The sequence below is a fragment of the Sebastes fasciatus genome, chromosome 24 (genome assembly GCF_043250625.1).
Source record: "Sebastes fasciatus isolate fSebFas1 chromosome 24, fSebFas1.pri, whole genome shotgun sequence".
Taxonomy (NCBI): domain Eukaryota; kingdom Metazoa; phylum Chordata; class Actinopteri; order Perciformes; family Sebastidae; genus Sebastes; species Sebastes fasciatus.
Window position 1 is genome coordinate 10,216,644 of NC_133818.1, and position 26,324 is coordinate 10,242,967.

Sequence of the window (26,324 nt, forward strand, 5' to 3'; positions counted from 1 at the left end):
GTTTTGTATTTTTGACTTGATAAATAACAGTGAAATCAATGAATCAAAATTGGAATAGATTAGATTTCTGGTGTTTGACTAATCAATTAATAACTCATTGTTTCCACAATACAACACTCTGCATGTCTAGTTAATGGCTGAAAATTATGATAATTTCATCAACCGCAATTTCTCAGTCCTAAGAAAGCTGGAACATTTTCAATTGAAAATGTTATCCTAGACTCTTAATAAATGCATCCCGGGGTTGTGTACAAGTGTTGGCATAGACATCACGTAACGCTTCACTGCAAAAGTTTCATTATTTTCAAATGAAGCATGTCCTAGCCACAAGCAATTCATTTTTTTCAGTTTCATTAATGGCATCCTCTGAGCACTGCTGCTGTGACGGTTTGGCTCAGAAACGTAATAACGAAAACTTAAAGGGATAGTTCGGGTGTTTGGAAGTGGGGTTGTATGAGGTACTTATCCATAGGCAGTGTGTTACCTACAGTAGATGACGGTCGGCACGCTCCCAGTTTGGAGAAACAGATGGGAGTACCAGCACGGGAGTCTGGTGTCATTGAAGAGAGCTTAGATAACGGCTTCAGTTGGAGAGGGCTGTCTGACGGCAAGATGCAGTGAAAATATTCTAAATATAGCTTACACTTAAACTAATGTTGATTTTTTAGGTGTCTAAAATCCGTTTTGCTGCCGGCCTCGTCCACAGCAGTACATCGCTTTGCTCCTGTGGTGGTACCCCACTTCAAAAAATCCGAACTATCCCTTTAAAACACTTTATAATGATGCAATCAACTGTTTATTAAAAGTAGGTAGGAGGACTCATTGTTTGGAGCAGTTCTGTGGATTTCTTATTTAACTATTCCGTCGCAGCTCCCAAACTGGCAACACCTCCGTCTTATTGAACTCCTCCTGTGAAAAAGAAGCTCTTATCTTCACCACTCTCGCTGTGTTCGTCGTCTCAAAGCGTGTCAGTGTCAGGCTTAAATAGTTTGCCGTGTGTCTGTCAGAGACTCCAAACTGCCTCTGAACAACAGTTGTCAGCCATATGGGAATAAGAGCAAATTGCTGTTTCACGGTAGCAGTGTTTTATCTGGTACGCTCAGCTTTAACCTCCTGAGAGCTGCCTTTAACATCGTGTTGTCACTGCAGGTTTGTAGCCAGAAGACTGTGCTGCAGCTGCAGATAAACACAGGCACATCTGAGTATTTATGCATGAAGGGATGCTAACAAATACTAAATGATGAAGAGATGCGATGAAAAAGCCAGTGACTTGAATGATTGATCATGTGATGTTCTTTATTCCGTGTCAGACGCTGTCTCTGTCTCGTTGGCTCCTCCTGTCTCTAACAGTCGAATGTGGGCAGGTTTCCCAGACATTTCACATTTTGAATTCAAATTTCCCGTCTGTCTACCCCCCTCCAGGTTGATGTTTCCTCACCGGGCGCCCCCAGGGTCGCTTTCAAGCCTGACCGCCGACAGCTCGCCACCTCTGTCAGCCTCTTGAGCGAGCCAATCGACCGCCTCTAGCTCGACAACACCGTGCACACGATTCCGCCGTGTCTGCCGGCGGTCCAGCCGAGCAGCCTCTGCATTGCCCCGAGCCTAGCTGCCTGGGCAGGACTGCATCAACATGGACACAGAGTCAACCTACTCGGGCTATTCCTACTACTCCGGACGCTCCCGGGGATCCCACAGGCATGGGTAAGATTCTTTGTGTATAAAGAATGAGAGAAATAATGTGTTTTGTACATTAAAGCATGTAAACATGTTCTAGTAGAAATCCAAAATACAAGTATGAACCTGGAAATGGGAGAGAAGTTACAATATGGCCTAAAGTTGCTTCTGGCTTCTGTCACATATGGGAGAAACAGCCATGTAGTTTTGAATTGAGATAGATATCTTAATATATTATTTAAAGTTCCATTTTATAGACTGACCGATCAATCAAACAGTGAGTTTTTCTTTATTCCCTGATTTCTACTTCCTCAACCTTCCTTTCCCTACACATGTCCACCCTGTGACCCCGCCCCTCATGTATCTCTATCCTCCTCTCTGGCCTAGCACATGTGGAGCCCTCAGCTCGTGTAGGCGCATTAGTCTGTCAGCAGTGAAATGGCCGTGGTTGACGGGCCTCAGGAAGGCAGCAGGAGACAGGTGCCAAAGAGGTCTGGCTGACTGATGGCTCAGTGGACACGTTGAGAGCCTGAGAGGGGATGAGAGGGGGCTCCTGTTCCACAGCGGCCCCTCCCTTCCAGCTGACGGGCCCCCTCTTGCTTTTTTCGCCATATATCTCTCGCTTCTCCGTCGCCACTCCCGCTCTCGCTGCCACCTGTTGCCATTTAAGGAACTTTGTGTCTCACGTCCACTTTCTGTCACCTTTGCTCTTTATCCTTCTCTTTCCTCTCCTTTCCATCATCATTCCCACCCTCGCTCATTTCTTTTTTTTTGCTCCCATGTGTCCGTCGTGATATGAAAGCAGCAGCTGCCCCTTTCTCGTTCGCTCTTGACCTCCCCTCCGTATCGCCTCCCCCACCACCTCCCCCTTCTTAAATGGATTCCTGGCTACTCTCCGAGGATGGGTCGGCGCAGGCGTATCACTTGTTACCCCGCTCGCTCGCATTCCCCGGGGCAGGAATGTGCCCTTGTAGCTCAAAGTTACGCCGAGCAAAAGTGGTCTCGCTTCATTTGGAATCAAAGACGGGAGGTGGGGGGACAGTGATGGCGTTGGTGGTGGTGGTGGTGGGAGCTCCTATCCCCCGCTACTTCTGTTTCTGAAGCCTTTCAAGTTGAGCGACAGCAAATTGGAAAGGAACATATGGGCATCCCCGCTAAGCGCCTTTTGCACTCCTTCGCTCCTGCCATGACTGTGCCAAAGCCACCGGCTGGCCTCTAATTTGATATTCCCCCCCAAAAAAGAGAAATTGTTGCCTTTGAAACCCCTTGTCATCGTCGTCTGAAGGTAATCGTTTCACGCTGAGGGGTGCCACGCGTGAGGCGGTTCTGGATCACTGTAGTCTAATTACTGCTAATGCTCTCGCAACAGATGTAGGAACGTGGGAGTGCGATCACTTACAAATAATCCCACATCATCACATAGTTGTTTGTATCTATGTACATTTTAGAGTCAATCTTTAACATAATTTGTCAGAATATAATGGGAGAATGGAATTGTATTGGCTTAGGTTTTCATTACCAGACGGTGCAGGGTTTTTGGAGTTGTTTCCTCCCCTCCTGTGTCAAACAATCTTCAACTGGTGTCCAAGACACTTCCACAAAAAAAGTCCCCTGGTTCTTCAGTAATGCCAGCATAGCAGCTCTGTCCATGGACGTTGCCAAAAGATGAGACAACAAGCTGATGACATCGATTTCTTTATTCTGAACTTCTTATTCCCTTCTGACCATGTTCACTTGGCACCAGAGCAAAACACTAATAGACAAGAGAGCAGTCTTTTCAGTAATTATGGGTATTACAGTGCACTTTTGTATTATCCAGAATCCAGAGCTGCACCATTAACTGCGAGGGAAGGGCGTTAATATGATTATGAAGTCAATTACCACGACCTCTTGGAAGTAGCAAGAGGCTGTCATGTGTGTTTCTTTTTTCCCCTATATATTCTTTGGTGCAGTGCATAATCAGTCACAAATTTAGTTGCATGTTTTATATGCTTTTTAGTGGGTAAATCTGAAGAATTTGGTTTTAAAATCAGACTGGTAATTTAATTTTTGTAAAAATTATTATATTGTAATAAATGATAATAATAAATTTAATTGAAATAAAATAAAATAAAAGATATATGTCAATATTTGGCATCTCTGCTGTAATTGTGTACCAGCCGTCCTCCTACTAGAGAGATTTTTCCACCCTAACCACTTTAAGGATTCATGTTCTATTGAGCTACTTTACTTCGTTTTTATTTCTCTCAAAAGTTCCCCAAAGCTTGGCTCCTTCACTCTGTCAATTTTGAGTATTTAAATGATTATGAAATTGCAAATCTCATATTAGCAGTTGCTCATGTGGAAAATTGGTTCTTTTGATTGGTCCAACTCCAATTACAGGGGCCGCGCGCCACATTCGCATGGGACTGAGCGAGCCATTTAAACTAATTCATTCATTTAATTTGGAGGTTCTCTTAAAGGAGACGTTCTGTATACATTTTATATAGACTTCTAAGTTGACCATAAAATGTTTTTGTTCTTTGAATACTGTGATATTAAAATGTGAAGATGTATGGAAGAGTGGTAACTTTTAATAGTGGTGTCAGTCAGGGTTGGAAATTAGCACCAGCCACCAGCCAAATGCTGGTAAAATATGCAAGTGGCTGCTAGATTGGATTCACCCACCAGCCAAAAAACAGTTGTAATCTATTGAGTGGCTGCTAGATGTTGGAATCCACCAGCCACAGTGGCAGGTAGTAGGCCTGCACGATATGAGGAAAATCTGCGATGTGCGATATCATTGTGCGGCCCTACTGTAGCATTATCTATAAAAGGCTAATCCTGAGGAGCAGCCAGGCCACATGACTGCTTATCACACCTAGTGGCCCTCTAACTCAACCTGGGTCAGCACCAGACTGCACGCGCTACAGTGGTGATTATATTCAGTGGAGCTTATCAGTCACTTTAAAGTTATAGGTAGCACTACCAAGAGGTTTGAACCCTAATTCTTGGACCTATTGAGCTAAATGGACAGCAGACCTCAAATCAGCTCTTACTGCTTGTTTTCCACCGGTCTATGAAATCTTGCAGATGCCGTTAGGAGCACCGGAGGACACAGAGGCACATGATTTTTTCAGGTTACCTGTTTCATGTACTACTGTCACGATATAGCAACCGTTTTATGAAAATAACTTTTTTTTAATCATATTTGCTCCAATCTCGCCTACTTCAGCTTTAATTTCGTGATTGCTTGCTCTCGCCCTCCCTCCATTGCTCTATAACATGTTCATGAGTTTCAGATGACCCAGCTGAGTGTACGGTTGGTCACTTTTTATTTGGCGTCATGACTCTACCCATTTGGCCGAGGCCGAGTCGTCCACCGGTGCCTCTGCTCAGACGGCTGACACAAAAGCTGCGTGCCACACAGGTGTGCGGGTCGCCCTGCCAGCTGCAGAGAGAACAAATTGGTCCGGAGACAGTTTGGCTTGCCACGCTAGTTGGCTCTCCAATAGCCATCGCCCTCCCTCTGTGTGAGGTGGAGAATGCGACCGCGGCCACACTCCTCAGGTGTTAGAGGGAAACAGTGCTTCCGCAGCCTAATTGGCAGGACTCTGCCCCGGCTCGCCAGGCCTCTCTGCCCTCTCAGAACCCCCCCTCTCATCTCCACTGTTCCAAAAAGCCATACCCGTTTCAGGGATCCACGCTGGAAGTCAAATTCCATTAATCAAATCATAGCAGAGCGCGCTGTTGGAATACCAACGAGCCGGCTGCATGTTAATGAGGCAGGAAGAGGATGTGGGAAGGGGTGGTTGGTGGTTGGTGGGTTGAGGGTGGGAGAAGGTGTGTGTGTGTTGGGAGCGAGGTCTCCACACAGTGCGATCACCCCAGAAGCATGCTGGAGGGGGAATGAGAGAACGGCCTGGGGGGAGGGGAGGGGCCGGTAGACAGAGGCCGATCTGTTCAAACCACTCCCTGGCTGCCCACAGGTCTGCTCGCCGCTCTACTTCCTGTCTGTGTGCATCCACATTTTCAAAATGCTGTTGTTGACAGTATTTGATGTCTAACTCGCATCATCTTTGCACCTTTCTTCTCTTACACATTTGTAGTCTCGCCAGCAGGCTGAGAACCAGGTGTTCCTTCACCTCCTGTTCTAGACTTTACCAGTGAGTCACGCTTTGCTGGGATACACACATGCTGTGTGTACAGACACACACTCACACGTTGTTTACTGTATGCCATTGGTTCCCAACCTTAAAATTAAGCACTTGTGACTCCTCATTACATTTGATCTCTTAAAGGGATAGCTCGGATTTTTTGAAGTGGGGTTGTATGAGGTACTTATCTATATGTATTTTGTATATACAGTTCCCTTTGTTAACACCTTATTTTGAAAAACGGACGTAGTCACACATGTATACTTCCTCTAACTTCTCCAAGTCCGTCTCTAGCTCTCCCATTATCTTCTCTTTATACATCCATGGTCAGCTCCATCGGGGCCGTCTGAATGCATTTAACATAAATGTCAGTATATGTTTTATGTTCTAGTAGAAACCCAAAATACAAGTATGCACCTGAAAATAATCATAACAGTTCCTCTTTAAAACAATTATTAGTAGAGTGAATTTATCTTTTTAACACAACCTCCTGCTCCACTCTGCTCTCGACTTACTGTAGCTGTTACCTTTCCTTCTCTTTCCCCCAGAGCTGCTTATTATTCTGCTGATGACTTTGAAGTAGGATCAGTAGCGTTATCAGCCCTGCTGCTCCTCCCAGTCTCCTCCCAGTCCCCTCTCCTCCACAATTAATAATCCCAATCAGTGACAACCTTTGACTGATGATCACTGGAGAAGCCATTTCTACAGTGATGATGATCGCCATAATAATATTTAAAGTAATAATGATGGCTGTAATATATTTAAAGGCTTCCATCGACCTAATCTCCTCTGGATTTATTAGACAGGAATCTGTCAGTGAGAGAAGTCGCTGCAGGCTGTTGGAAATGAGCTTTCTCTTACTGAAACATTGATTTTCTGTGGGAATTTGTGAGCACATTCAAAAGGAAGTACAAGAATAGAGGTGGGAAGCAGACTGGTTAACACCCTTTTAATGAAAACACTCCAGTGCAACTGTGTTAGACTGTAACAGCTCCACTGCTGTCAATCTATACTGATTCCTCCGTTCCCCTGCAGGCAGGATATCCTGCACATTATGGTTATGAATAGTTATTGTGTGAGAAAGTAGCGTTCAAGGTTCACTTGTGTTTGTCATTTATAGTTCAGTAGAAGGCTGTTGTTAATGGGCACCAGATCTTATTTAGCTGTCAGACTTTCATTATCCAAACTTTCCGTCTTTGTTATTTTGTTTGTGCGACTTTGAAAAAAATTAAAGCTGCTCTAATCAATATTTAATTTTTCTGAGCTTTCGCACTGCCAATAAAGGTATCAACCAATCACGTTGTGCAGAACCTTCAACCTTGAAGGCAACGCAGATCCAGATCAACTCCTTCCGTTTGTTACCTTTCACAATAAAAGCCCTAGATATGTAATATTCACAGGCGAGTATTTTCACATTTTTCACACTGTAAAAGACTTTAAACAGAAAAGTAGCAACACACTGTGCTTGAGTGTCTTAATGGAGAGAACGTTGTGGAAATTGGATTTGTTCCACTTCTGTTCGAGTGTCGCTCAGACAAAAGAAGTTATTACCATGAAGCGTAGCGACAGCAAGAAACTCAATTAGCATTTAGCAAGACAACAGCATCTGGAAACATCCTTTGTGTTCTTCAGATGTGCAGCTGAAAAAAGAAGCACACGACATCTCTTTCATTCACCCGATGCCCAATATGTTTGCCCAGTTAATCTCCTTAAAGCATCTTCAGCATGTCATATCTATATGAGATCTCTGGCGTCTGTCTGTCCGACAGCTCTCAAACACAACATCTGGGAATTATACAATAATTAAACATTGTGTTATCACTTTTACATTTTGATATGTGCTATAATGTATGCACTAAGTCCAAAATGTCAGCAGCTGGAGGGGGAGGGAAACCGATGAGGGATTAACTGTTGAGCTTTCTGTGGTAATGGAGCTGCAGAGCGGGCACCGTGCCATGTGGCGATGTGGTGATGCTGCGTGGAGGATGTGGAGACCCTCCGTTCACCCTCTATGCAGGATTAGGGCCGTAAGTGCAGGAGGGTCAGTCTGGCTGATGGAGCTCATATGTTGGAGACTTTGTAGTGAGAGTGATGCAGTGATGGAGGGAGGACGGATGAAGAGGGAGGGGTTTATGTGGGACAGAGTTCACACAGGCTCCAGTCATCGGAAATTAGACGGAGACTGAAACAAAGCTTAGTTTAATTTCTCCACCTTCACACAGCGAGCTGCTCTGCTCTTATCTGACTCGAACAGCCGGCTGCTTTCACGTTGTCCCTGCTCTCTTTGTATGTACAGTATGATCATATATGGGTCTCTTTCAGCATGCTTATCTCTGAGACTTGCATGTTTCGCTGTAAAATAGGAAAAAAACAAGGCAAAAGTCAAAGGTCATGGTGCAAAGACTGAAAGAAAAACATACATTCATATTTGGTTCTTAAAGGGTTGTTCACTCACGATATACAAATTAAAAAAAAGTTCACTCTAAATATAGACAGCAGAAGCTGAGATATCCTGACTTTTAGTTCCTAGTATGGGTCAAGTGCCAAACACGTTGGATCCTACATTTCCCATAATGCATCTTTGATCAGTCCGTGTGGCGAATGTGATATCTCAGGAACACCTGGAGGGAATTTCTTCAAATTTAATAAGAATAAGAATTTGGTGGTCAAAGGTCAATGTCACTGTGAACTCACAAAACACATTTTTTGGCCATAACTCAAGAATTCATATGCTAATTATGACAATTTCACACAAATGTCTAAGAGGATAAAATGATGAAGTGATGACATTTTGGGCAGACATGGATATAAAGTGCAACTTGACTGGTCGGCGGAGGCATATACCCACGAGGCGATAATTGTAGTTTAAGTTTGGAAAGCTCCTTCAGAGCCACAGAAGATATAACAGTTTTCTCTAGAGCTGAAGCGATTGACGGAAAATTAATCTGCACCAATTTTAATAATCAATTAATTGTTTAAATCATTTTCTTATGCAAAAATGCCCCAAAACCTCTGATTTTAAAGTGGACCTATTATGCTCATTTTCAGGTGTATACTTTGGGTTTCTACTAGAACATGTTTACATGCTTTAATGTTCAAAATGCGCTTCATTTCTCTCATACCAGCTGTGCTGCAGCACCTCTTTTCACCCCCTGTCTGAAACGCTTTTTCATTTGAGCTTGTGTACTAGTTGTTAGGGCTGTTGACAAGTCATTTTTTATGCTTTTTTCATGCTGAATGATGTATTTCCAAGAACTTTATGAGCGCTTCTCTGGTAAACACCAGATTTAAAGTGTTGCTTTTGATTGATTCTTTGTGGAGAAACTCAGTTTAATAGATCTGTTGACGGGTTAGTCGACAAAATTGTACGAGTGTTAGTCGACTTGCATTTTTTTGATCGAAGACAGCCCTGCTAGTAGTTCTTTATGACAACATCTATACTACACTAACCACGATTTTTGCTTATTTCTTTGTGTTTCAGGGAGCGAAGCCGGGACCGCCACAAGTCCCGCAATAAAGACAGCCGCTCAGAGAAGTCGGTAACAATCAACACGCCGCCCGCAGAGCCGCTGCTGGGCGACTCGGCTGTTCGGGGTGAGCAGATCCAGGTAGGGCTGAACACGCCACCACTGCACTATCACTTAAAACACACTCATAATTTCTCTACATTCTCCTTTCCCATTGCTGAACAGTGTTTTCACAAGTTGCTTTATAAATGCCTCTAATACAAGTTAGGTTGTCTCTGCTAGTCCGATTTATAAGGGATTTAGAGAACAGCAGATTCATCATTCAAAATGAGTTGGAATGATAATTGTGTTTATCAGCCTGGGCTGGGACAGGCCATCTGCTATTTGAGGGCAAAAGCCAGAAGGGCCGGTCCACTATTGGCGAGGTCTGGGCTGTCACTTTCAGGAAATCTATCCCAGATAAACAGGATATGGATGCAGCAGGTTGCTCCTCTAGCCATCACAACTTAGTTTTATCCCTTTTCATCGGAAGCAAACACTGTATTTCACCACAGCGAGTGGGTCAATCCATGATGCGGTCCAGTGCAAGGTGGGGGCATTGCTTCATTGACCCCACCACCCCTGCCAAAATGGACTGGACCAAGCAAAAATAGCAGCTTTGCTCAGTAAAAAATTCAACTCTACCCTCAGAAACCATGCCGACTTTGATGTCAAAAACTGGATTATGTGATGGATTATTTGATAACAGAGAAATATAAGGTAGGAAAGTGTTTATCAAATCATCTTTTTCCTTTGGCATACGTAAAATGATAACTCCCAATATGTCATGTTTAGGCTGCATCATTGTGATGTGTTGGTTTGGCCATCGGTTCAAACATGTTGTTCTCGCCAAATATGATTCATTTCATACAGCAGACAGCTGCGTGATTATGTTTCTTGGAGTCAGATAAAAGGTGGAATAAATGGAAGACAGACAGCGCCGTGATAGCTGGGCACGCTGGCTGCAAGTTGGCATGCTAAGACGTGAAACTCCTGGTAGCACTCGAGGGATACAAGAGTTCTGGGTCCAAAACAGTCACGGTGAAATCAAATGAGTAATTGCCAATTTGTTACCGTACGTTTTGTGTGGTATTATTGAGCCGAAACAACATTCATTTTTATGACCTTTAAAGACAGAGAAGTACTAATAGTTTCTTCCCAAATATTGACTAACAGCCAAAATGGAAACTTTTTAAAATAAAGTTTTTAGAGCTGTCAAAACATTTAGTCATGATATACAGTATTTATTCATATCAGTCTATTGATATAGATAAGGATATTAATTAAGTCACCATATTTGCTGAGTTTAAAGAGGACCTATCATGCTTATTTTTGTTTTCAGGTGCATACTTGTATTTTGGGTTTCTACTAGAACATGTTTATGTTTCAAAAAATTCTTTAGGAAAAAAAGAAAGAAAGCGCACTCGGTTGTGATTGGTCAACCGAACTAAACTCTTCGGACTCTGCTCCAGCTCCGCTCTAACTAGCTTTGTTTTGGGCGTGCCAAACTAGCTGCAAGGCAGGTATTATGCAAATGTGTTACTTGGTGACATCACCATGTTACGGAAGAAAAGGCGGGACTTCAAGCGAGGCGTTTCAGGCACTTCAGGAGCAGTGTTTCTCCCTTTGGGCTTTGTAACTTTGCAGACCTTTTACATGCAAAAAAAACCAATATAACACACTAAAGGAAAGGGGAAAAGCACAATAGGTCCTCTTTCAATAAATTAATTATATAAAAACAAACAAAAAATGTTCCATCTTGTGTGTATAAATCCTGAATCTTCCTGTATAAATCCAGGGAGCTTGTAACTCGGGTCAGTTAGGTTCATCAGTGTGTATTGGCACTCTGTCTTGCGTGTGTGATATGTTATTAATGCTGAAACCAGCGTTTAGTAATGTTGTGGTTGCTGCAGGGGTGTTTCCTAGAGTCCCTCCCTAATTGTTCCAGGAGATGGGTCTAATTGCTGGTGTTGGAGACTGTAAGCATTTGTACACTGAGCGTGGACGGTATTGGATGATGCTGCTACAGATGGTACACATAGTTTGTGGTATTTTCTATGTTTGTTGGCACAGTTTACAGCAGTCTTAATAATATACATCACCAGCCTGTTTGTTGTAGCCCTAACCCTAAGCTTCATACATGACTAAACTTTAAAGGGATAGTTTTGGTGTTTTGAAGTGGGGTTGTATGAGCTACTTATCCATAGTCAATGTGTTACCTACAGTAGATGACGGTCGGCACGCCCCCAGTTTGGAGAAACAGACAGGATTACCAGCATTGGAGCAAAGCAAGCACTGCTTTACCTCGCCATGCTTTCGCCAAAGCCACCAGACTGCATTGGAAAAGAAAAACAGTAATTTCACTTGGCAGAACCCAGCAGTTGCTGGTCTACCGCTGCCTCCATCGGTTAGTTTGTTTGTGTTATTGTGTGACTTTGGTTAGTTCAGATTCACCAAAGTCACACAATAACACAAACAAACTAACCGATGGAGGCAGCTGTAGACAACGAAATCCCCGTGCTCTGCGAGGTAAAATTACAGTTTTTGTCAATTGAGACTGGTGGCTTTGAAGAGAGCATAGGTGGATATAACGGCGTCAGTTCCCCATGTCTCACAGCAGGGTAAACCGGCGAAAATTTTCTAAATATAGCGTACACATAAACTGATTTTTTTTAGGTGTCTAAAATCAGTTTTTCCACAGCAGTACATCGCTTTGCTCCCGTGCTGGTACTCCTGTCTGCTTCTCCAAACTGGGGGAGTACCGACCGTCACCTACTGTAGGTAATACACTGACTATGGACAAGAACCTCATACAACCCCACTTCCAAACACCCAAACTATCCCTTTAAGTGTCAAAGTATCGCCACACACCACTGATGTCTTGTCACCTTGTTTATCCACAGCTGCTCTTTACATTAAAGGTCGTTGTAACTGTTGAGCTGATGCTTTCAGATGACTAAGAGGAGAGTTTCATGATATTTTGACGAGCGGTTCATCAACTGTCTGTCATACGAAAGAGTGAAATGTGTGCAGTTCTTCTTCCAGTGTGCTTTGAAAGCAGGAGTTTCAACCCTCGCTGCTGGCAAGAGTCAAATGCATTTAATGAGGGAAGAGGTTTTTTGCCCACAGACGGCCGTTCGCTTACCCAAGACTGACCCGCTCTTTCAGCCAAACAACTGTCAGGCACAGTGGCCCTCATCAAGTGTTCGGCTTATCCCGCTGTAGGGAAAAGATGACAAACACAAACACACCCCGACGCTCCAACGTTCACCAGCGTTTACTGACCTACTTGGCGCTCACTTTCCCTTGTGGCGAGACTCGTTAGCAGCGCCCCGCGTATGTGTGACTGTTTCTTTGTGTGTCTAATTTTAACACATGACAGGATTTGCCACAGAGCACAGCCACCCTTAGTATTTTGCTCTTCATGTCTTATTCATGCCGTGGCCTGCAGTGCTGCTGCTGACAGGGCGGGGAGTGTTTTGGCTTTAGTTTGAGTAATCAGGGCCACCGATTCTACTGAGAGAGCGGCTCAGCACAAATCCCCGTGTGTGCTTGTACGCTCTGGTCTCACATATGCTCCTGTATGTGAATAGCTTGTGTTCTGTGTGTGTGTCAGTCTTGTCTCCTATTCTAACTGTGCAGCACTGCCGCTCATTACTCCGCTGCTGGGACTTAATCAGAGTCCTGGCTGACAGAGAGCCACATCGCTCCGGGCAGGGATGTCCTCACTATCCAGCATAAAAAAGTTGCTCATGGCTGTGATGTGTCTGTGATGCCTCACCACAGGAACTATAAAAGAAGAGGGGTCGCTTTACATGGAAATGAGTCGGGGAAAACACAACTGGAGATTTGAGATTAACAGCAAGCCAGCCAGAGAATTGTTTAGAGCCTGCTGTCGAGAGATGGTGTTTGTGAGGGTACTGTTTTTTTCACTTGGCAGCAAGCATTCACATGATGCAGAAGACATGTCAGATAGGGGCTACCAGATTGTAAAAAAATATGTAATTGCGATTATTGTTAAATGCATCATTATTCTCATTTTAATTGAAAAACATATTCAAATTATTATGGTGAGATTTTTCTTTTTTGTGGAGATCTGTACCAAACAAAGATGTTTTGTTAATCCTGTAGAATATGATATGTAGGCCAGGACATCTCTGCAGCACCACAATATTTAATTTAAAATGGTATTTTGTAGGGATGCACCGATCCGACTTTTTCTGTCCGGATACCGATAGCGATACCTGGGCATCAGGCCTGACTTAAACATTGTTTTCCTAACTTTGCAAAACAAAATGCAACAAATAAATACATAGATATAAATTTGCTGAATTGTTATTTATTATTAGAATAATAAATCGTGCACTAGCAACTTGGTAAAAACATCTTCAAAATTAACAAGAATTACAATTCAAGTGTAGAGCTTTTTGTGCAGCAACAAATTGGTCAAAACTTAAACAGGAATTCAATTTCAGTATATAATGTACATAGTATATTAACAGAGAACTGGATTGAATTGATCGGCCCCATTGTCACCGATATCCGATCCAGCTATTTGAGTAATTTTTGCGCCTCATGAAAACCAATTGTACACATATTCTGTATTTGAAATGGGATTTCACCACTGCTTGTAAATGAGGTTGATCATACAGATTGCTTGATATGTTTGAACAGAACACTTCCAGCAGGTTGCTCCGATTCAGGCGGCAGGCCAAAGCTTCAGGCTGTATGCTAATGTGTGGATGGGAAAAATACACTTCAAGTGCTCGTTCAGCAGTAAAGTCTTATGTTGGGAACGAGTGGTATCAGCAGATGTCTAAGGCAAGTCCTCCTCTGCTGTATTTTGCCGGCTTGGTGTTGTAAAGGACAATGGAGGTGAGTATAGCCTGGACTTCTATAGGGGAGCTGACACTAAATAATTTGAGTAATCGGGTCAGTTTATCCTGCTGTTATTGTTGTATGAAACTGGATATCGGAGAGGATAGTGAGAGGTGGATTGGAGTAGCTCAGGTCAAAGCAGCATGGCAGCTTTGCGGCTTAGGAGCGTGATGCGGAGTGGCATTGTATGAGGTGTCAAACAGGAGAAATGTGATATGTACAAACCACAAAGCATTCTTTGAGAATTAGCGCCTTCCTATACCAACAAGTGGCGGGAGAAAGTGGAGCGGGGTTTATTTTTAGGTGTTTATGAGCATTTTGGAGAAGTTTTGACCCTGCGTTCGCCAGTTCTTGTTTCGTTTGAGCAGGTGCTTTCTGGCGTGGAGATGGTTAACGACACTGAAACCTGTCTGATTTGTATGGCTGGCATGTGATTGCACAATCTTTGTATCTTACCTCCAAATGTATGACAGTAAACAGCTTATGATATTGTTAAGTGGCTTCTTCTTGTCATCTTTCCTCTAGCAGTTCTCACCACAGATAGGCTTACGAAAAGTAATGCACTGTAATTTGTATACATCCCATGAAATCAATTCGTATATATTCCACTTAAACGTGAACCAGGAAGTATAAAGAGCGACAAACGCAGCGTAACGAGGAAGTCAACTTTTCGTAAGCTACCATACGAACCGTTGTATGAGGATAGGTTACCACATACAACATACTGATGCTGTTTCCAACCGCACTGAAGTGGTGACTTAAAAGTAGAGTAAAAGAAAACTATTGTCGTGCTTTGACTGCAGCGTTTGCCAAGTTAAACGAAATACTGAATTGGCCAGTTCTTCGAAGTTGCCCCTTTCTCTTCTTCCCCATCCTCCCTCGAGTCCCGTACCTAACACACCTCAATCTCCTCCACCTTCCTCTCGTCCTCCCTGCAGCTTGATTAACCCAATTAAACTCAGCCGCTTTGTTATCTCAGCTGCTCGCTCACTCGAGTCGGACCTCGGTATGGTATCAGCAACACCATTTGTGGCATTCCTTGGCAGACTGCGGCGCAGGTAGCTCCGGTACCCCCCACCTCCGTGGGGGCGCACAGGCAGCCATGTCGGGCTCTGGGAAGAGGCAGAGCTCTTGCGTTCATGTTTGGCATCTCTTCCCTGCGGTGAGTGCTTCCTGGCTTTTGTGAGACGGAATCCCGTGGAGCTTCACGGTTATCCCGGTGCTTTGTGTTTGTGTCTGTGCTTGTTGTAAGCTGCGTGCCACGGCCAGGCTGCAAAGCTCTGTGGGTGGGCAGAGCCGGAGAGAGAAAGGACGATATTCTAAACACTTTTCCATGGTAGATTTGGTGTTTTTTGGGGGGGTCGGATTTTTTCTCAGTGAGTCGATAGTGGAGAGATGATAGGAACTAAAGGGATAGAGAGATGGGGAATGACATGCAACAAATGGATGTTGGGGTTCGTTGCCTTAACCCACCAGGTCACCCATTGGAGAAGTTTAATAGCACTCAGAGGTGAACTTTGTGGCTAAAGACTCAAGGTAAGGTCAGCACAAATCTAAAGATTCTCCCCTGATTTCTGGCTTCGCTTCAGGGCAGTTTTTTTTATAGTATATCCTATATGACATTGTGATTTAAAAATATCATTATCATTGCAAAATGGCACCGCAAAAACTGCACATCATTTGCGCATCTTCAAGAAATATGTGGTTCTAGAGGCTTGGAGACGTAGCAACTACTCACATGGCTAGTTTATGAACTACTGTAACTGGTAAGCTAACAGCTAGTTAGCCAGGAACTTACTATCGCTCTATATTTTTCTTAATGTCAACAAATCCCATGAAAAGCCTTAGTCCATTGCTCAATATTTGAAAATCTTTAATCTCTAAATTTTTAAAAATCACACATATATATACTTTTTTTTTTTAAAGGGTAAAGGGTCCATTATTATTATTATTTTTATTTTTTTTTAGGTATTAATATCATCTGAATATTAAAATTTTGGTCAAGTATGCATGTTTTAGAGTCAAAATGCTATTTTCCCAAGCCCTTTAAAAAACGTTTTCCCATGTGACCTGACGTAGGTTTCTGCATGATGACGCTGCTACATGTACAGTATACTGTATATACATCCTTATAGACAGTGTATTTATGCTACATACAGTAACTTAGATGGTGGTTGGCATGCACCCAGTTTGGAGAAGCTGCACGGAAGCTAAGTGATTTACTGCTGTGGACGCTACGTTAGTTTGGATCCGAAAGTCGCACAATAACACAAAACTATCTAACCGAACAATGCATCGGTAGACCAGCAACTCCTGTGTGCTGTGAGGTAAAATTACAGTTTTTGTGAATGGAGGCTGTTCTGGTGGCGTTTGAAGACTGTGATATAATTGCATCAATTCTACGTCGGAAAGGGCTGCCTGATGGCGATCCGATCACTGAGGACGCATCTTATTACCAGGTCTGAACAGGGCCTCTGAGGGATTGAGTTAAAATAAACTACATGGTAATGAAGGAACATGTCAGCCAGTGCAACAGCGTGACTCATTGATGTGTTTTTTAATAGTTTTTGGGCAACAATGGAGCTCTGTGGCACGTAGGAAGAAGATATTTGATCCTCTTTAGAGACACACTGTCAGGTTGTTGTGTTCTACTGTTGATCGGTTGGTTGGACGGACAGGTTTTGTCTTACCTTCCCCACATGCACACACACATTAATACACTTGCATTGGCAGGCGACACCACAGTGCTCACTGGGTCAGAAGCGATGCACGGAGAGTGGCGCTGAGGCAAGAGGCGAGCAGAGAATGAGAGAGGATGCCTTCAGGGGAAGACGGATGAAAGGGAGGGAGGAAGAGAGGGAGGAGGAGGAGGAGGAGGAGGAGGAGGAGGAGGAGGAGGAGGAGGAGGAGGAGGAGCAGGAGGAAGAACGCATCTTTTGGAGTATAGCGATAGCAATTGTTGTTGTTTACTCTCCTCTCTGGACTCAGATGTTTATTTACTTTATTCCTCCCCTCCTTCTCCTTCTCCATCTATCCATCCATCCATCCATCTATCCATCCATCCATCCTTTTATCCCCCCCTCCATCTCCCCTCCTGCTGTCAGGACATCCCATGTGATCATCTCATCACTCTTCCTCCTCTCTCCACGCTCCCTCGCTCTCTGCCTTTCTCCATAAAGCCCCTTACATTATGTGGCAAGCGAGTGCACAGTCCCATACTATAGCTCCTGAGGCATGATGGGAGAGATTTCTATATAAAGACGGATAAAGCGGGGCTGGGCTGCAGATCAGGAGAGAGGTCAAACACACACACACACACACACATACTCTGGGATGGAAAGCAGTGGCTGAGTACAGAGACGATGTTTAAGCGAGCCGGACGGAGGTAAAGTGAGGATTTCGGGATGCAGTCGCCAACGGTGATGGAGGTGGGGGATGAAGTGTTTCAGGTGCTTGAGGTCTGCCAGACTATAGAGGAGATAAAGGAGGTGATTGTAACCACCATAGAAGAAGACTCTAGTACTAATACACCTCCAGTGGCCAGCTCTGGACCAGGGACTAAACCAAGCCAGGTAATACAGTGATGTCCAGCATGCTTTTGTTATTCAAGTGAGGATGTCTAGTTTTAATGCTCTCTGTTGCTGGGTGTCCACTTCTTAAACCGGTTGTGTGACCCAGGATGCAGGCCTTAAACTCTGCTTTATATTACAGCTGTACTGTACAGAATATAGTATATGTGCGTGTTACATGTTGGAGCTTGTGAGTTTTCACCAAGCACAATACTACAGTATTGCTTGTGCTTGTTTGTGCTGTAACACACTAAATCTGAACGAACTTACATCTGAAATCTCTTATTCTTCCTTCTTTCATTTTTTTGTTTTTAAATACAGGGACAATACATGTAGGTACTGTTACACTTAATTAAAATGCAACCGATGCAATGTATATAGGACTTCTAGCCATAGCTAATTTGCAGACCTTGTCCCTGGTTAGGCTTTTAAGAACAAAATAAATACATACAACATCATACATAAAGAATGTGGACGCATTTTACGCTTTTGGCGTGTCATTTGTACGCCACACAACAAAATTACGGTAACTTCAACAGTTAGGTTTATGAAAATCGTCATGGTTAGGGTTAGAAGAAGTACATAAACTAAGTACAATACGTACGGAAACAACGTAACAGAAGTACGGAAAACACATGACAAACGTCACTAAAAAACACATCACTAAAAAAACACATCACTAACCATGAATCTTCACCGTCTGCACTCGTCACTGTGATACTAACTTCTCCTTATTATATGATTTCTCTGATATATCTGCAGAAGTTTCTTCCCTGTTCCAGTTTTCTTTTTGTCTCCTTCTAAGCCAATTTACTATTATTTTATCCATATTTATTAATTCCTATTTAAATGTTATAAGTATGTTAGTGTGTTGTTAATTGCCACGGGAGATTAGAGCTGCAAGGATTAGTTGATTACTTAAGTACTAGTCGATGACGTCACCTTGTGCTCTAGGATCTGATGGCATTTTTCAAACGTTAGAACTGCCCTTAATAAGTGCTCCTACACTTCAAGTCAAGTGTCTTATTCTTCACACTCTTGAAGTGGCTCTTTAGATCTCTTACAAGTGTAATTCTACAAGGTTAGCCCAGGTTTCTGCATCAGCTCTCTGTCTAATACTACATAATCGTTACAGCACAATCTGGGTTTTGCTAAATTAGAAGTTCTCTATTCCCCTCATGGTTACTTGACATTTCTGTGAATAATCCATCTCATCCATACTGCAATTTGCCTCTTTATCAAGTGCTGCTCAGCTGTCAGCCTCCCATTGTCTCACCGTCACTCCTCTATTCTGCGCATTAGCCGAGGAAACTTTTTGAAGTGCTTCCCTTTCCTTGTCCTGACAAGTTCTTGGCAGCCTCGCACGCTGTCCACCGTTTGAACAAAGGTGCTTTTAAATGGCTGTGCAGGAGCTCTATGGGAAATGCATGTTGCTATATATTTTACTCACACACACCTTGCCTCCCAGGAGTGAGTAGAGTGCACTTGTTCCCGCACTGAGCGAGGGGCTTTGTTTGCAGACCACTTATGGCTGAACAACAGAAAACAGGCTTTTAGTGGATATTTGATTTGCTGTGAGAGACAATAGCTGTTATTTATACTCTGGTGGAGGAAGAATGCAGAAAATACACTGCTGAAAGCTTTGTAAATGCACACTGGTTGACATGGCATGTTAGTGTAAGTAGCCAGTGGGCTATATATACCTGCTCAACGCATCATCATGCAACGGTTCGTATCTTACAAAAAAGTGATTCCTTCTTTTTCATTCATTTTCCTATCAATGTCCAGCAACACGTGTCAAGTTCTGCTCATTACATGCATACAGTCTTTTCAAAATAAATACCTTCTTTAGGTTTAATCAACAAAAGTACTTAGTTAAGTTTAGGCAACAAAACTACTAAGTTAGGTTTCGGCAACAAAACTGGTTCACGATTAAGTGATACTGATACTGGTATCATATGAAGCTAGAAAAAGGAATCCATTGGTACCAACCATGTCATACTAGCTTGTTGCAAAGGAGGCTAAATAACGCTCCAAACTTGTGCTAAGGCAAAAACAGCTGGAACTGTCATACAATTTATCAAAACCACCCTAAAGGCCTTTTAAGCGAGGGTCCATACCATCAGGAAATCCCTCCAATCCCATCAAGCAGTCCTGTAATGCAATATGATGCATCCAAACAAGTGCCTGTGTGCAGTTCAAATGTCGTGCAGGGTGTGTTCAAAGCTCAGCAACTACTGTATCATATTGCAGCACTTTAGTGTCCAGCCTTGCCAACCTTTCATCAAAGAAATACCTTGATGGCACATTCTGCCTCTTATCAAACCGCCATGCTTTTGTAACCACTCTGCTCAACTGTCTTTAATGATGCCGTATCTTTCCCTCGGTGGGTGTGATGGAGAAAGTGAGTTGGCTGCACATGTTGCTGTTATGGATGCTTGCCTTAGTGCTAGATTACAGCGCTTTTTAGATGCAGTATTTCTTCTCTACTTTGGTTTCCTGGCTATATGCTCTCTTTAGTTTTGTAGGTGGCTGAATAAATTGCCGGTGTTTTCCTTTGAGGCAGTGCCAAAAGTTATCGCAACATTTTAAGATAGTGTGCTAGTGCTTACTTTGCTTCATACACGGAGACCTATTAAAGGAATAGTTTGACATTCTGGACTTTAACACCAGTGACTCATGACTTTACTTGGACTTGAGCCTTTTGACTTGAAAATACTTGATAACCTGACTCAGGACTTGTCAGTCTTGACTTGGGACTTGACTTGGGACTTGTCAGTCTTGACTTGGGACTTGGAATTTGAGTGCAAAGACTTCAATTACTTGGTCCTACCTCTGCTAATTAGCACGTTGAAGTCAAGAGAGTTAATTAGTGAGCTTTAGAGGTGCTGGTTTTCTTTAGATTTACATCGTCTTTAACTCTTTTCATTTTTATCTGCCTCTTCTCTCCTCTCCTCTCCTCTCCTCTCCTCTCGTTGAGTGGTATGTGAGAACACGTCATATCGGATGTTTCTGTTCATTCATTCATCTGTTTAACGTCCACCGGAACGCCTCAGCTCCTCCCAGAGCAGAGCAATAGCTTGTAAAACCTTGTCTGGGTTGAATAAATCACTGCCGACGGAGGACAAGAGTAGACCTTACAGGTGTTTTAAGTTTCGTATATTCATGACGCATATGTAGACCGGCGTCAGGCAAGGCTGTCTACTGTCCCCTTTCCTCTTCCTCACGGTTATCGATTGGATAATGAAGACCACAACAGCACAGAGGAGAAACGGGATCCAGTGGACACTCACAACACAGCTAGACGACTTAGACTTTGCTGATGACCTGGCTTTGCTGTCTCACAGCCGACAACAGATGCAAGAAAAGACAACAATACTGGCAGACACATCATCACAAATAGGCCTCAACATCCATAAAGGAAAAAGTAAAGTCCTCAAGGTCAACACAACCAGTGAAGACTCAGTGACCTTGGAGGGAACAGCACTGGAAGAAGTAGAAGCCTTTACATACCTCGGTAGTGTCATCAATAAACAGGGCGGAACGGATGCAGATGTCAGAGCCAGAATCGGCAAGGCAAGGGCTTCATTCATACAACTAAAGAACATCTGGAGCTCCAAAGAAATCAGCCGGCGGACAAAGCTCAGACTCTTCAACTCCAACATTAAACCAATACTCCTCTATGGTTCAGAGACGTGGAGGACAACAAAGACCACAACAACAAAAGTACAAACATTCATAAACAACTGCCTGAGGCGCATCTTAAACATCCACTGGCCGGATACCATCAGTAACAATGATCTTTGGCAAAGAACAGGTCAAAAACCTGTTGAAGAAGAGATCAGGAGAAGGAGATGGGGATGGATTGGCCATACACTCCGGAAACCCGGTACCAGCATCACCAGGCAGGCCCTTAGATGGAACCCACAAGGCAAAAGAAGGAGAGGCCGGCCCAAGAACACCTGGCGCAGGGACCTTGACACGGACATCACACAGAGCGGGCTGACATGGAAACAACTGGAGAGGAAAGCCCAGGACAAAAGACTCTGGCGGACTGTGGTCAACGGCCTATGCTCCACAAAGGAGCGAAAGGCTTTGAATGAATATGTAGTTGTGAGCGGAGGATTTCACACGTTGGTTGTGTGCACTAATCCTCTCTGGCCCTTGAACTGCCACTGGCCTTACTTTCAACCCCTCTGTGGATCAATCCCTCTGCTTTAATTGGTCGTTGTGTTATCGAACATTTCAGGTCGCCCCTTTCCTCTTTGTTCTCTCTCTCTTCTCGGTTTCACCTACTTTCACGTGATGAATGGGACTGGGCCTCCTGCGAGGCTGCTGGTACTGAACCAGATCAGCCTGTGGTGGTTGCTTAATCCCGTGAGGAAATGTGGGTCACTAATGTCTATTTTTAGCCGTGCAGGCTGAGGGAAAGCCCAGGTAGAGTAGTAAGGATCTGGTTGATACCTTGAAGATGAGCATAGTAGACATAAAATACAGCTGAATATCCAAGTCAACCAAAAAACTGTAAGATGTATCCTCTGCACTCATATTTTTGGGATGCACATCACTTCATTTTACCCTGATGTGTTGTTTGTAAGTCCTCGTTGTGTAAAAAAATAGTGCTAGACTTCTTAAAAGAGTCCTTAAGCAGTGTGTGATTCAGAGGTCTGAAAGAAGCGCTATGAGACATGAGTATTGATGAGTGGAGGCATGAGAAACGGTGACTCATGTCTCCCCCGGGTGCTGTCGAGGTACACTGTAGTCACAGAGACACTCTACCTTACAGCTAATGCCTATTGATTTCCTTTCTCTCTCTCTCACACACACACACACAGAGCATGCTCGTCTTCACAAGCTAGACGTTAGTCAGACAAGATTAAGACACTGTCAACAGTCAAGACGCACTGTTCTCAACACCACGTGGATCACTTGTGCCATAATTACTCATTCAGAAAAAAAAGATAAATTATGTATTTAACAAGTTTAAATCAGGAGACATTAAAACATTACTGTCTGTAAAAGGGCTTCCCACATTGTTTCAACATGATGTCTCCGTTGCTGCCGGGTAACTGCTGTGGTATGCTAGTTGTCATCCCCGATGATTTGTGAACCTCGGTGTAACCGCGGCTTGTGGCTCGCCTTTATGTGGCGCACTTATCTCTGCTAACACAAAAAGAAAATAATGAGCTTTTTGCTTACTTTTGTCCTCCGTAGGGGATAATTGCTTCATGTGAGTAAAAGGCCTGTTGCGTAAGTCTCCGTTGAGAGGCGGAGGGCCCTCTTCAGTCCGCCTCGCTCATTATTAATGAAGTGGCTTTCACTGTTCTGTCTCAAAAGCAATCTCCACTCCAATTGACTGGACTGAGATCTGCATTATTTATGTTTGTTTGTTGCATTATGTTGTCGGACGTTTGTACTATTCTGTCAGGTACAATTAATCTCCAACTCTCAAGTTAAAGACATAAACTTGATAATTAGGGGTTGGGCAATATTGAAATTTCCCTACTGACGATATTGCTTTAAGAAAAAAGACGATATTATCGTCCAAAAAAAGCTGAAGAGAGACGCACGTAGATATCATTACCTATGGACTGGAGACACATACATTGCAATACATAAGTGGCCAGAATGTAGACAGTTAGCCTATTTTACACAATGACATGCTGAGATCAATAAATCAGATCAATCAGCTGGTGACTGTGTAAGGAGCGCTATCACTACAGAAAATAACCAATCAATATAAGTCAAACTTCAGGGAATTCTATTCTGATTGAATTTTGTTTTTAGTTCAACTTTAATCTTATATATTCCTGAATGTCTACTTTTAGGTTTATTTTCTTGCATGAATAAATGAGATGTAGACACTTTGGCCCTCTAGCGAACCTAAATGTCAGCTTACACCCTGCAGAGTCGCATTGACATCTTCACTCTTTGACCTTTTGAACCCGGGTCATGCATTCCAGCGGGTGGTTTACAGCTCATGGGATCGGTCACTCGGGATGTTTGAGTCTCCCTAAAGCAGTGCAGACAGTGAGATGAGTATTTAGAACTGCAATGTCATGATATAAGTAGGTGCTGGGAATCTGGTGTTTTGAATTCATTTTATTCATTCATTTATTTTTATTTATTATCATTATTATTCATTTTAATTTATATTTTTTGTATTTTCATTTGTTTATATTTCTTATTTATTTAAATATATATATAATTAAAATTAATTAATTTAATGTTTCATTTTTTATGTATTTTATTTTAATTCTTTATAGTTTTTATATTTTATATTATTTTGATTATCTTTTTTTCTCGTCAAGTAACAATTTAACGTGTTTAAGGCTCATCAATTTGTTTTTCGCTGGTTTTCGTTGTGAGATACTTGGATTCTTTTAAAATCTGCCTTTCACTTGGATTTGATGTCTCACCAGCTTTATCCTGTAATAATGGCTAAAAGATGTGAGAAGAAAATAGTGTAACAACCATGGATTTTTCTTCCCATCCTTTCTACGTGTTTATGCAGTATTGATATTCTGTATAGTAGTGAAAATTCTATTATTAGTATATGAGTAAACTGAGTAGCTTTTTAGCTTCAAAGACAACCTGAACATTGTGCCTCGGTCCTCCTATTGTTCTGCTTCATCTGGTTCTCTGCTGTTTGAACCCCTGAGGCCAGAGGGATGTTCTCTGTCCCAGTGCACCATCCTCCTCCTCCTCATCCTCCTCCTCCTCCTCCTCCTCCTCCTCCTCCTCCTCCTCCTCCCAACCGCCTCAGTCTAAAGTGATCATAAGCTCCTCTCTGCTCATTGATACGGGATTAATTTACAGTGCTATCGCATTCTGGCTACTGAATGCTCTTGTAGCTGATGTCAGTTCATTATCGGCCCTCTTTTCAGCGGCAGTGGCAGCTCTCGCTTGTTATTACTGCTGTGTAAAGAGTTCTTATCTTCCTCGTTCTAGCGGCTCTGCTCCGACGCCACTGACCTCCATTATCTGCGGATGCAGTCAGACCCAAGCGTCAGCGCATAGCCCAGTTGGCAGCTCGCTCTGTTTACTTTTTCCACTTCCTATCTATTCCTTTCTCTTTTCTCACATGCTTGGAAATAACCTCCCATGCCCTTTTGTTAAGCTGACGTCAAAGGCAAAAAAATAATGCAATTCCACTGGAAGAGCCTCAGCTGGAGGAAAATGTTACCCAGTCTAAAGCAGTACAGTGAGACTGTATTCCAGGAGCACAGCTCGGATAGATCTCTCCTAATATTTTCAATCCTCTGTTGCCGTCTCTCACATTTTCCCCTTGAGCAATGTAGCTAAACCCCACTCTACCATTGTGGTTTTGTTATTGTGCATTAGCTAGACCTGCTGAAGTCATCTCAATTCCCTTCATTCTTCCTTCCACTGAGGATGCAAGGAAAGACCTTTTTTTGTAAAGTCCTCTGAAGGATCATCAGTTTCTTATGACGTCGGTGCGAATGGATCAGTGGATCTGACATGACAAACAGGCAGCAACACTTTTTTGAAAATGTATTAAAGGGGACCTATTATGCTTTTGTGTTTTTTCTCTTTCCTCTAGTGTGTTGTATAGTTTTTTGTGCATGTAAAAGGTCTGCGAAGTTACAAAGCCCAAAGTCTACGTCAGAGGGAGTTACTCCCCCCCATCCAGAAACACTGCTCCTGAACTGCCTGAAAAGCCTAGTTTGAAGTCCGGCCTTTTCTTCCGTAACATGGTGATGTCACCAAGTAACAGTTAGGGTTTTTTTTAAGTGGGGTCGTATGTATACTCCCATGTTGTGCATGGTAAAATTACTGTCTTGTGGCTTTGAAGAGAGTGATATAACGACTTCACTTCCCCGACAGAAAGGGCTGTCTGACGATAAGTAGACTGTACATGTAGCGGCGTCACCATGCAGAAACCTACGTCACGTCGAAAAAAGGTTTTTAGAAGGACTTGGGAACATAGCATTTTGACGCTAAAACATACATACCTTTATGAATTTGAATACATAAGGAATACCACTCCCCTGGGAAGCTACAGAATGATATAAAAAAAATTTGATGACCGCCCTTTAAATCTTTTTTTGTTTCCTTTTTATTTCTAGGATGACAACTGGGGTGAGACCACCACGGCCGTCACGGGAACGTCGGAGCACAGCCTCTCCCAGGAGGACATCGTCCGCATCACCAAGGACCTGGAGGACAGCGTGGGGCTGGACTGCCGCCGCTACTTCACCCTGACGCTTGCCGTGATCCTGGGTCTGCTGGTGTTCCTGACGCCGCTCGCCTTCCTGGTGCTGCCCCACCTACTCTGGCCCGAGAAGCTGCATAGCTGCGGCACGGCCTGCGAGGGCCTTTTCATCTCCGTGGCCTTCAAGCTGCTCATACTGCTGCTGGCCGTGTGGGCGCTGTTCTTCAGGCCGCCGCGGGCTGGCCTCCCGCGGGTCTTCGTTTTCCGGGCGCTGCTCGCCGTGCTGGTGTTGCTCTTCGTGATCTCCTATTGGCTGTTCTACGGAGTGAGAATACTCGACACACAGGTGAGTTAACAGAAGGGAACGCTGGCGGGAAATATAATA

The 26,324-nt window shown here is 43.4% G+C and overlaps 1 protein-coding gene across 4 annotated transcripts in view; it reads left to right on the top strand.

The window, feature by feature from the left end:
• Positions 1-26,324, top strand: part of LOC141763192 (vang-like protein 1) — a 47,422-nt gene that overhangs the window by 8,578 nt on the left and 12,520 nt on the right. For 3 of the 4 annotated variants that reach the window (XM_074627657.1, XM_074627655.1, XM_074627658.1), the window contains 3 exons: positions 1,423-1,701; positions 9,292-9,418; positions 25,854-26,285. In XM_074627657.1, the coding sequence (XP_074483758.1) occupies positions 1,631-1,701; positions 9,292-9,418; positions 25,854-26,285 (630 nt within the window). In that variant the 5' untranslated portion in view covers positions 1,423-1,630. Of the gene's footprint in view, positions 1-1,422; positions 1,702-9,291; positions 9,419-9,757; positions 10,037-25,853; positions 26,286-26,324 lie in introns of those variants that run through there. The other variant, XM_074627659.1, reaches the window with a different exon arrangement.